The following is a 12,714-nucleotide window of genomic DNA, read 5'->3' on the forward strand; positions in this document are numbered from 1 at the left end:
CTGGACTTGAAATCAGGCCTTCCTGACTCTAGGTCCAGCATGCTACCCATTGTGCTAATCTGCATAGGGAATACCTAGCAAAGAACTTTCTCTACCAAAGTGGGTTGGGACTTTCTCTGTAATTTATATCATCTTAGAGAATTTGCCTAGGCCCTGGGATCAATTACAGTCAATAATGGACAGAGGCAGGACTTGAACCAGGTCTTCCTTATTCTAGGCCAGCTCTCTTATCCATTATACCATGCTGCCTCATAGATTTTATGTAAAAATTTTAAGTTCATTATTCAGAAAGAAACTAATTCATAACTGATCTCTAATTTTAAGGTTATTGATAGTTAAAACATTAATTACATTTATTTTCTTATTTGGAAAGATAGCATAGTATTTTCAGGGGCTATGGTCTGTATAGGCAGGTTTTTCATACCCCTTTTCGTACCCCTTTAGTTCAATGATGCAAGCCACACCCAATTTTTTTGTTATTGTATCTCTCCTGCATGTGTGGTTGAAATGAATGTGTATTGGTAGACCTTTAATAATCTTTAAATTTTTCAAGTAAAACTCGAGGAAATTATAACTACATAAATAAGTAATATTTTAAATCATATTTAGCTTGCACAGATAGTGCCTAAAAGCTTTAAGAATTTTAAACAATATTTAAAATATCACTTTCTCAACATTTAAAATAAGATGCAAATTAATTGACTTAATAATCCCAATATGAGTATGTTTGAATGTAGTAAATTAAATGACCCTGACAAAAATCTCATCCTGGAAGCAGCTGGTTGCTTCAGTCACTTGTCAAAGGACTAACACACAGACGGTGTGTCTCAGCATTCCAAATCAACGTATCCTTCTTGACTGACTTTGTACATACATTACTTCTTTTGGGACCCTCTTAGTAACTCATTCTCAGCTTCAGACTAAGGAGAATCAGGACTAAACAATTGGGGGGAACCAGGAGGGCCCTGGCAGAGGATTTGTCCCTAGCTCAACCCTTTCCTGTATTGGTCATGTATGATGACCATGTACTGAAGAAATACTCCATCAGAGCCAATTGATGGGACCCCAGTGTGCATTGACTCTAGGTACCTATTAATGGACTATATAGCATTTCTAATCAGCTGGATATATGGTGAAGAATTTTAAGAGCAATCTAGGCTAGAGGTTCTAATAACTCTGATCTCTCCTGACATAGGTAGAAAATTATCTGCCTTCTGCTGAAAATGAATTCCTTCTGTCTGGACCAGGTGAAAAAGTACTGACACATATCAAAGAATAGTAATTTTAAAATTGTACGTTACTTTATCTCTTCTACTGTTACAGCTCCTCACACATGAAGCCTTGTTCCCTGTATATACCCCCCTGGCTCCCCACTAGTGTTCATACATTTCATCAAACAGAAAATAATACCTTTGAAATATTGCAAGAGTAACTGCATCTTCTGCTCGTGCTCCTTCCGTTGAAGGGTTAGCTGTCTGTCACTCTGCAGCGTAAGGCGCTCTAATGCAGACTCCAGTTCACGAATCATGTTGTCTTGTTCCTGAACCTTCATTTTAATTTCTTCATTTTCTAACTTTAGTTTACGCTCAGCTTCTCGCAAACTAACCACCTACCAAATATATAATATTTTAACTTTTTAATTCTATTTCAGGTTGCCTGATTAATCTGCTTTCCTTAGTCAACACATAGATGACTTTCTGGAGTTACTGTAGTGGCCAGACCAAGGTATTTGGGTTCTTATAAGATTTATCTAACATCAGTACAAAAGAATCCGACTTTGAGCAGCATTTGTTAGCAATCTGAATTTCATTCAATTCAGAAACATTAAGTGTCTACTTTGTGCAGTAGAGTACTTAGCAGAGTGCCTAGCACATAGCAGGTGCTTATGAAAATACTTACTGAATAACTCTAAGGTACTGTGCTGGGCACTGTGGATACAAATCTAGAATCAAACACAAGTTCCATCATTAAAGGACCTTATAATTTAACAGAAAAAATAGCACTTGTACATAACTATAACACAAATTAGATGGTAAGTACAAAGGGAGAAAATCCATATAAAGTGCTATGGAGAAATTAAAGAGAGATTAATTCTAGATTTGGGCTGAGGAAGAGTTGAAATAGAAGGTTTTAAGGATGCAGTTTCATGTCTATTTTATGCTTTGAAGGAAGGGAAGGGTTTCAGCAGGTTTGTAGAAGGGAGGAGAGGAATTCATTCAAAGTTTGAGAAATCTGACATGAGCAAAAGGTGTGGAGACTAAGGATGACATGATGAGAAGAGGGTGGATAGAATTAAGCGGTTCAATTTGGCCAGAATGCATGTTGTATAAAAAGGAATATTGTGAAAGACAGGTGGGAAGGTAGATTGGAACCAGACTGTGGAGGACCTTGAATGCCAAGCTTAAAGAATTTGTAATCTACCTGTAGATAATTGGAAGTCACTTCTAGTTTGTGAGCATGAAAGTGATGTGCTCAGTTCTATGCACCAGGATGCTTATGTATACACATGTTGGTATAGAGCATGGATTGCAGTAGAGAAAGCCTAGAAGGTGCAAGGGCCTTTAATCAGAGTAGTAGGAATGAAAAAGATAGGGACAGAATAAATAGGATGTGACAATTAACTAAATAAGAGGGGGTGAGGGAAGATGAAAAAGAAAAAATCCAAAATTTTAAATACAGGCTATTAAGAGGATGGTGGTGCTTTCAACAAAGATAGGGAAGTCAGGAGAAGAGGAAGGTTTTAGGAGTAGGAGGAAAAGATATCTAACAGATAGTTAGAAAGATGGGACTCTGAAGAGAGGCCAAGGAAAGAGATAACACATTTAGGAGTTATCCAAATATGAGTATCACTGAAGTGGTGAAAATATTTGAGATTGCCAAGGAAGAGGTCAAGACTGTAAAGAGAAGATTATTACGGACAAATCCTTGGGTGATTCCTACCTCTCACCAATGGGTTCCAGAGGTGGGGGGATAAATAATCAGAGAAGGAAAACAAGGAATAATTAGTAAGTATTATATCAAGAATTGTCTCCTCCCTCCCAGTGAGCTTCTCTGCCATGATGATTTCAAACTGTACTCTGTATTTTTGTTTTCATTATGATTGCTCTTAAAAGAAAATTAAGAAGCTAAACCTTTTAAAACCACCTGACTATCTCCCAGCTTAAGCCTAGAAAATGGGTGTTCAAGTTGAATGTCACTTAATTTTAGACCGACTAGAAGATTCTGTGCATAGACATATATTGTAACTGCTTTAAGCCTACCATAAAATAGCTCTTCTAAGGTTTACAGTAAGAACAAATAAGTACTCTAACTTTTTTTTATAAATGAATAAAGGCATTAATCACGCCCATCAAAGATACACATGACACAAAAGTGGAAATAACTCTATATTTGATCAAAGTCAGGATCCATAGAGATCTCTACAGCCAAGAATGCTGGAGCTGATGAAGCCTAATGGGAATAAATATAAAATCTTTACACTTGAATTTTAAAAAGTAACTTCACAATTCTATGATGGAGTGGTATGGCAGAACAACAAAGTATCTGAGAAGGGTCTGATGGCTTTATTATACCATTAGCTCAGTAGGAGTTAAAATTGTAATGTGGCAGCCAAAAAAGCAAATGGGCTTAAATGAAACCTAATGGCTTTAACTAGGGAAAGGCAAGTCTTGCTGTTCTCTCCTGGTTAAGACCACATTTGGAATTCCTGGCTCAGTTCTGAATAAGATGGAGTGATGCTGTCCAACAGTGAAGGGCCCAAATGAGGAAAAACTGAAGGAAATAGAGATGTTTAGCATGGGAAAAAAGAAAACTCAGGGGCCTTATGATGGCTATCCTCAGGTATCTGAAGGGTTATCCTGTGGAAAAAGGTTTAGATTTCTTCCACCTGGCTTTAAAGAGCACAACCAGGGAAAATAAGGAGAAGTTAAAGAAAAGTAAATTTGAGTTTTGAAAGGAAAATTTCCTCACAACCAGCTATTCAGAAGTGGAATGGACTGCCTTGGGAGTTGCCTGATTTCCCTTCATTAGAAGTCTCAAAGCAAAGCCTGAATGAGCATTTCTTAGTTATGATGCAAAAGGGATCTCGATCCAGTCCAGGTGGCTTCAGAGGCTCTTTTCCAATTTTGGAAGTCCTCTCTGAACCCTGCCTTATACTTCCTACGTGTGCTGATTCAAATTATATACAATCATGAGCTTCCTCCCTTTCCCTTTTAAAAGTCATAACTTGCAAAAGTTATGTTTATTCAACAAACTGGAGATACAAATAAACACTGTACACAACATAAGATCATGATATATACACGACACTATCCACTCATGAGGTTTCCTCCTTCTAGAAGCTTATATTCTAAAAATTACATAACTTTGCAGTTTTGTCTAATTGGAAAAAATTCAAAGTTAGAATCTGGGAAGCAGTAACCAACTAGAGTTAATTTCATAAATTAAAATTCTAGACCCTAAACACAAACTAAAGACCCTCCCCCCTTCTCTTCAGAATTTCGAATATTCATAATTCATCATCATGGGTTCATTCCCCACCACTGACCACTGCTGTAGCCAGCCAGAAAAATTAAAACATCTGGTATCCAAACTGTTGGCTTGCTGTTGGTCCTTGGAAATCAGCAACAGAATCCATTGCCCTGTGAAAGCCTCTCCAGCTTGTGCAAACCAAATTGTCACTGGGCAGTGCTATGGTGTCACTACCATGCTTTCATGGGGCATCACTTTAGTGAAAGACTTGCTTACTCTCTGGTCATGACAGAATAACGTCTTTCCAGAAAAAAGGGTTTCTTCCTTTCATGCACTCCTTTTGGATTTATGGGTAGTTGTTTAAATAGTATTAATACCTATGGTTGGATGGGAAATTGTGAACTCTCTAATGTACCTTTTACTAAGGGTTTATAGCAAAATACAAGATCAATTGATACTCGTTTGCTACTAGGCTTTTCTAGGCTTTTATCCATTACTAGAATTTTTTTAAAAATAAAGTCCTTTTCTATAATAACGTTTAAAAGACCAAATGTTCTAAACTTTCATCATTACACTTGCTAAGAGAAATATTTTTTGCATATTACCTGACTTTATTCTAAACTTAATATTAATTAATACACCTTTGTAAGAAAAAGACAAATAAAATGGGAGATTTTAAAAAATATTATAAAACTTCACAAGTTTGTATTACATGAGAGGGAGGTAGAAAACTCTTTTTTGGATTTGTTAAAATGTTCAAATTATAAAATAACAAAATAGCAATAAGATTGTTACATATATTCAAATAAAGTTGAAATACAGTATTACTGTTCCTGTAATACATGCAATTCTGAAATCTCATCCTAATGTCTCTTTCCAGGGGAAGAAAGAGGCAGAATCTGGTGAAGTGCCCTATTTGTCATTAATTCTGACTTAAAGTACAACTCTGTGGGGTTTTATTTTACTAGAAAGAGCCGATAAATATATACAATATTGGCCAAAGGTTATAATATGCATCCTTTGATACATATTTTCAAAAAGTCCCCAATGTCACCTTAATATCAGTTTGGCTAAAAACAGAAAAGATAAAAGATCTTACAAATTTAGGATGTTTAGACTGATAAAGTACTTTACTAGCTTAATCAGTTCTAAAGCAATGCTTAAATCTGTAGGCAAGGTAAGAATTATTAGGTTTTTGATAAAATATAGTTTGACCTTTCTGTAAAAAATTTCAAACAATTTGGTTGATGTTTCTTTGGATAAACTATGCAATTAAAAATTATCTGCAGTTAATGTTCAGTCACTTAAAATACAAACCTTGTTGAAGTATCTGTAAAGAATAGCTCTGATCTCAGCAGGAGTCAGGCAAATCAGTTTTTCCATAACATTTGCCTCACTCTGAGTCAGGATTTGGAAGGAGGCTCTAAGAGAATGCTGACGACCCTGGATATTTTCATTTTTGTAATCAATTGCAGCTTCCAGTGCTTCAATCCCTTCTTCAAGCTGGAAAAGAAGATGTTCTTCCTAGAGATAAAACACAATAGGAACCACTGAATTTCAAATGAAAAGGTTCTATTGTTGGGCCTTGTCACAGTCTCACTGTCTAACAGAAAAACATTTCTACTCTAAATGCTACTGTGGAAAGAAAAATATCTGGTAACTAGAGCACTCACCAACCTCTATTTCTCCTAATAGGTTTAGCACTATTTACTTTCGGCTTTGCAGAGCGTTATTAAAGTCCACATTCTCTTTTCTGTAGTAGGATTTGGATGAGAAAATACTAAGGAAAGGTAAAACATAAAAGATAGCTAAGTATGGTATTAATAAGTAGAAATCAACAGGAACATTCTGAAAGGGAAAATGAAGAAGCATCTTGTTGTTCATTCATTTAGTTGTATCTGACTCTTCATGACCCTGTGGACTATAGATGCCAGGTCCTTCTATCTCTTTCCAAGTCTTTCCAAGCTCATGTTCACTGCTTCCATGACACTATCTACTACCTCATCCTCTGCCACCCTGTTCTCCATTTTTGCCTTCAATCTTTCCCAACATCTGGGTCTTTTCTAAAGAGTCCTGTCTTCTCATGATGTGGCCAAAATATTTTAGCTTCAGTAGTTGTCCTTCCAATGAGCAGTCTGAATTTCTTCAAATACTAAATACCGGTCTGATCTCCTTGCTTTCCAAAGGACTCTCAAAAGTCTTCTCCAGCACTACAGCATCAATTCTGTGGCATTCCACTTTCCTTATATAGTTGAACTCTCACAGCCATACATTACTACTGGAAAAATCATGGTTTTTACTATAATATGTACCTTAGTTGGCAAGATGGTATCTCTGCTCTTTAATATGTTATCCAGATTTGCCATAGCTTTCCTTCCAAAGAGCAGACATCTTTTAATTTCATGGCTGCAGTTGCCATCTGCAGTGATCTTTGAGCCTAAGAATATAAAATCTGACTTCTCTTCCCTCTTATGTGCCAAAAAGTGATGAGACCAGTTGCCATGCAGCAGTAAGGACTTACTATATATGATAATGGACTTGGCTTTTTTTTTAATCTTTAGGAGATGATGGGAAAGAAAATGTCAGAACTCAGTTAACAAAAGGAAAACTGTGGGAATCATGATTGACAATCATTATTGTCTTAGAAGTTCTTGACAACTGTCTTGATATGTCTTTGAAATAGCGCCAATTTATAAACTGTGACCCAAAGAATACAACTTCTACTCCAAGCCCTACTGATGATAACAGATTGTTGACACTTGTGTGTGTGTGTGTATGTGTGTGTGTGTGGGTGTGTGTGTGACGGAGAGGGGAAGAATGTCATATGTCTCAGCAAGAATTTGAAATACTTTTGATCAAGCTGGGAAAAGGTATGCTGACATCTAGAACTTTAAACTGGAAATCCATAGGAAAAATACATGATAATTTATCCCACTGGATGTTTGAATAAGACCCCCTTTTACAATACAGTTTTAAACTATATCCTGAGAGAATACATGTTGAAAAATCACTGTTCAGTATTCACTCTATTTTTCTGAAGAGACACTTAAAATCAACAACATAGGAATTTGAATAATTACCCCACAGGGAACAAAATAATATCAATATTTTTAAAATTCATGAGAAAGGGCTAATTTTTTTTTTTACGTGATCACCTAAATTTCTAAATCTGTATGGAACATGGTGTGTATATATAGCCTAATGAGTTAATAATACAAAAATCATTTATATTTTTAATGCATGTTATTTCACAGGAAATGTCCTCCTCCTCATGTTTTTTTATCTGAGTTAATAATTCAACCACAACCATACACACACACTTCTATGGCACTTTGAAACAACCTAGTAAAGCTAGAAGTTGGATGATGATGACCCCCATTTTACAAATGAGGTCCAAAATGGTGAAATGATTTATCTGAGACCACACGGGTCAAAATTAGGATCCAAATCCAGGTTACTAAACAGACTTGGGGGTAACGCTGGTTCACTCTGCTGGGCTCTGCCCTGTGAATCCATGAAGCAATTCCACCCCTGCAGGTTCTATGGATTTAAAGTGTGTGCTGTTCTTAAGGATACCGTGACCCAGAGGAGGGGGAAGCAGTTTCAATAAACAGATGCTAGGTAGAAGGAAGAATCCAAGGAGTGATAAAAATTTTACTTCATGTGCTTTATCTAAGATTTTTTAAATACATTCAAATACTTTAGGTTTTAAATAAATGAGGGCTTATTTGTCGAGGTCCAAGCTGGTAGGCATCCTATACCAGAAGAAGAAACTAGAATTTTATTATTCACCTGAAGCAATGCAACCAGGAAACTTATCAGGGGAAAGGATTATTTTGAGAAGAAAAATTACATTCTGAACTAGTTTAAATAAATGAGTTGTCGTCCAAATTGTAAGATAGTCTACACTACACCTACGCATATTGGTGGTGGCCTTGTATCATGTTAGAACATTAGAGTACATGATTTAACATCTTCAATGCCAGTCTATATGGCAGTATTGACATCTTTAGAAAAAGATGGGTTGCAGGTATCATCACCTTTAAAGCTGTATAAAGCATAATTATATTAACCTAGAATATAGTTATGAGGAACTCATGTTTAATAAATAAAGCCTCGAGAGTGAAAGGGCTCAGCAAAATGCCAAACAAATTCTGGGTCGCTTCAGTACACATATCAAGAAGATGACGCAGCTCTTCTTCCCTGTACATCCCTGCTGCCCCTTCACCTAAGTTTTTTACAAGACATTTCACCATTTAATAGACTCCTATCAATTAATGAATTAAATCCTCAGTCTAACATTCAAGGTCCCCCACTGACTGACTCCCACATTATTACCTATCATGTCCCTTCTGCTAGTGCCATCTCCTATACATAAACATTTAATATGCATTTGTGTATGATGATCATCTTTCTACTGCGTGAACATGTCATTCCTCATTACTGTATGTAGACCTTTTCCCTTACCTAAACTGGTTGTGTGTAGACCCTTCTCCCTAAAGTCAAACATTTTACCTTTTTAAGATTTGGCTCAGTGCATTGCCCTATAATCACTGCCTTGCTATATATTCCTTGGCACTAATTTATCATTTGTGTCATTGTGCACAACTTGTTTAGCCTGGGGGGAGGATAGACTGGAAGCTCTTTGAGGGGCAGGACTGTTTCATACTTCCTCTTGCTTCTTCCATAGGCCAGTGACATGGTTCTGGGAATGCAGATTCTCAGTAAATGCTTATTTGATTAATTCTGCTCTTTTTAATGCTCTGCCAGCTATTCATTTTCAATAGCATGGAGCTCTATCTAATTTGAGAGTGTTACGCAACTCTGCACAGCACACCAAGCTGTATGGTTTCAGAGGCTACGGGGGGATGCTGTGGACTTGAAGTATTTCAGCAGCCTCTTATAATCAGCCTGTTTCCACATAGCCACTAATAAAGTTGGTCTTAATTACTGCAAAATACTGTTTCATACTGGCATGTCTTCTGTACCACAGATATGTCCCCACCTTCCCTTGGTTTCCCACAGCCCTCCATGACAAACGCCAAAAGCTTCCCCATCACTCATCCTTCCCAGCTGTTTGACTTCTCTTGGATCTCTTATCCTGTCTTTCAATTATGACTGGAAACAGAAACTTAAGTAGAAATGACTGCCTCAAAAAAGTCACTTCTGATTTTCTGGTAAAGGAAGTCACAGATGTTTTTATCAACAGTTAAAACTTCTGAGGAGACAGAAGGTGCTTGGGAATTTGGAAGCTAATAAGCTAGCCAATAATTTACATGGTTAAAAATGTTGAAGGGAAAGGGGGAATGTGATCCATAATAAAAAGATTCATACCTAAAATTTATCATGTAAATATCTGTAAATGGCTGGACATACTACTGAATATGTCAGACCAGGCTTGTGACCCTTGCCTGTGGAGGACGCATGAGCCTACTATTCCTAGGAATGCCAGTCAAGAGCTTTGTCCATAAAGCTCTAAGAGTGAGGACTCCACAATATGTGTACAATCATGCTTTACTGTATATTAAACTGATTTCACTTGATGAATTTGTTACAGCTGGAAATTCCAATGAATTTTTAAATTTACCAGATTTTATGTTTACCTGACAGAGACTGAGGAATTATTCAAGTACGCATTAGTACAGCACTTCCAGTTCCAGTGAATATTGACTTACTTCAGGGGATAACACTCTACCATTTTTAAGTTTCTCATCGATACTATTTCTTCTTCTTTGTAGCTGATCTTTTTCTTTCTGCAGAGCCTGGACTTCTTCTGAAATCTTTATTTGCTCCTCAGCTGGAATGCCCTGGAGCTGCATGCTTTTATTAGCCAACTCTTGGTCCAACAAGCTCAGGCGAGTTGATATTTTCAAACTATCTTTGTTTAAAGCCTAAAAGACACAACCCATCCCACCCCTCAAAAAGTTATTAATTCAAAGTGTATATGAGTATTAAAAAAATGTTGCAAAAACTAAATCTGAAGGTGTATTTCCATTTTATATAGGTATTAAATGAAATCAAGGTAAGAGTTACAGCTATTTATAAAAGCATTTCCATTAAATACTTCTTCAAATGGTGGGCCTTACACAAAAATTTTTGAAAAGGCTCTCTACGTTTTATTAATTGCAAATGAAAACCTTCCTTACGGAAGACCTCTCTCATTTGATAGGTTTCCACAAAAAAACAGTTTAGAAAAGAGAATGATAGGAGAATCCTGACAGGTGATTAACAGCAATTATTCCTATGCTATATTTTCAACTGTCTTTTATCCAACAATTTTCAATATGAGACTTCTAAAACTTCCATGAAAGCTCAGCAGCCAAACCACTAATCTAGCAAAACATTAAATATTTCACAAGTTTGCTTATAAATTCAGTCTTGAAAAACAGGGCCATTTGCTATTTTAATAAATGGCAAAAAATAAATTGAGAACATGAGAATTTTATTCCTTTCACTTCTTTATAGTGCGATGACCCACTTCTAAGAGAAGAGACATTTTACACAACTTTCATACTAGAGCTAGATACCTGACTAGATCGCAACTTCTTGCTTTCCAAGTGGCTCTTCTCTTGTAACAATGCTTCTTTCTTAGAAACAATTGCCTCCCTTTGCTTTAAGTCTTCTTCCAGCTCAGCTAATTCTTGATGTTGGTGAAGAACTCTTTCTACTTCTTCATCTAACCACTTCTTTTGTTCATCCAGTTTCTGCATGAAAAATCCAGAAACATGTCATTTGTACAAAAGTAAGCCAGAATCTACAGAGTAGCATAAATTCAGATGTTTGGAATCATTTAAAAAAAGTCATTAGTAAAAGAATCATTTGGCCTGCTGCTCCCTCGTCGAGAGCAGACGACCAGAGTGGAGCTGGCACCACTGCAACCATGAGGTTGCCCAGCATCCTGCTCACAGGTACTCCAAGGGTTGGAAAGACCACACTTGGTAAAGAGCTTGTGTCAAGAACAGGACTGACATACATTAATGTGGGTGGTTTAGCACAAGAAGGACAGTTATATGATGGCTTTGATGAAGAATATGAATGTCCCATTTTGGATGAAGACAGAGTAGTTGATGAATTAGAAAATAAAATGAAAGAAGGTACAGTTATTGTTGATTACCATGGCTGTGACTTCATACTGTTTTTGTGCTTCAAACAGATAATTCTGTATTATTTCCAAGACTTGAAAAGAGGGGACACAGTGTAAAGAAACTACTGGACAATATTCAGCGTGAAATTTTCCAAATTCTTTATGAAGAAGCCATGGCCTCCTACAACCATGAAATAGTACACTGGCTGCCCAGCAATGTACCAGAAGAACTAGAGAATAATTTAGATCAGATAATGAAATGGATTGAGCAGTGGATAAAAGATAATAACTGAACCTTGAGGACAAAGCATAGACTTTTCAAGGTTTTCCACATGATGGTTTTAAAGATTTTCTTGATGATTTCTCCTTCCCCATGCAGTAGAAATTAAGACAACATACACCACATTTTACAATCCAGGATTGTGTTGTAGAAGTAACAGGTGGAAAATATATAAAGTTGAGTTATGACTAATTAATTTTTTTCTCCATGAGAAAACTGAAAACCCCAAATACAATGAATAAGATATTAAGGGCTTTTTAAGTTTAAGAATATTCAGCATTCTCATTTACTTTGGTTAACTGCTAAAGAATAAGCAAATTTGAGAAAACAGGTGGAAATTTCTAATACTTAACATGAAAAAGAAAATGAAGGCTAGGAAGAACTGCTGATTTATAAATAAAAGAGTCTAAGTATAAAGCTATAAACATGACATTAAGTCTTCTATTGGTGGTGAATTGCTGTTTTTTTTTAATCTTGGAAGTTAGTTATAAATTAGGATAGTCATAAGATAAATGATGAGATCTTTGATAAAAAAAAAGAATTACTTTACAGAATTATAAAGTGGTAGCTCTAGTTAATAAATTTAGGATGAAAGAAACCTTTCCCCCCCCCCTGCAATTCCAAACTACATTTTTACATTTTATATTTAAATATTCTTTTAAAAGCTGAACCCTCAGCATCAGTATCAACAAATATTTATTGAGCACCATTATATATGTAAACATATTATGTATACAAATCAATTCTGCCCTTACAGGGTTTCATTCAGCTCTTCTTTAACTATCTGAAAGAAACTTTTCTATTTAAAAGGCATTAGGATCTATTTTTCAAAAACATACATTAAGATAAATTAGTCTTGAAGATGGTGGAGCAGAAGCAC

General features: G+C 36.1%; 1 protein-coding gene and 1 pseudogene across 5 annotated transcripts in view; one reads left to right on the forward strand and one right to left on the reverse strand.

Annotated features, from left to right (window-relative positions):
• Positions 1-12,714, reverse strand: part of KIF27 (kinesin family member 27) — a 108,504-nt gene that overhangs the window by 11,933 nt on the left and 83,857 nt on the right. For all 5 annotated transcript variants that reach the window (XM_072605531.1, XM_072605525.1, XM_072605519.1 and 2 more), the window contains 4 exons: positions 10,998-11,174; positions 10,146-10,361; positions 5,788-5,994; positions 1,411-1,609 (listed from right to left, as the gene is read on the reverse strand). In XM_072605531.1, the coding sequence (XP_072461632.1) occupies positions 1,411-1,609; positions 5,788-5,994; positions 10,146-10,361; positions 10,998-11,174 (799 nt within the window). The remainder of the gene's footprint in view (positions 1-1,410; positions 1,610-5,787; positions 5,995-10,145; positions 10,362-10,997; positions 11,175-12,714) is intronic.
• LOC140501698 (adenylate kinase isoenzyme 6 pseudogene) lies at positions 11,351-11,931 on the forward strand (annotated as a pseudogene).

This window comes from Notamacropus eugenii, chromosome 1, assembly GCF_028372415.1.
Source record: "Notamacropus eugenii isolate mMacEug1 chromosome 1, mMacEug1.pri_v2, whole genome shotgun sequence".
In the NCBI taxonomy this organism is placed as follows: Eukaryota; Metazoa; Chordata; class Mammalia; order Diprotodontia; family Macropodidae; genus Notamacropus; species Notamacropus eugenii.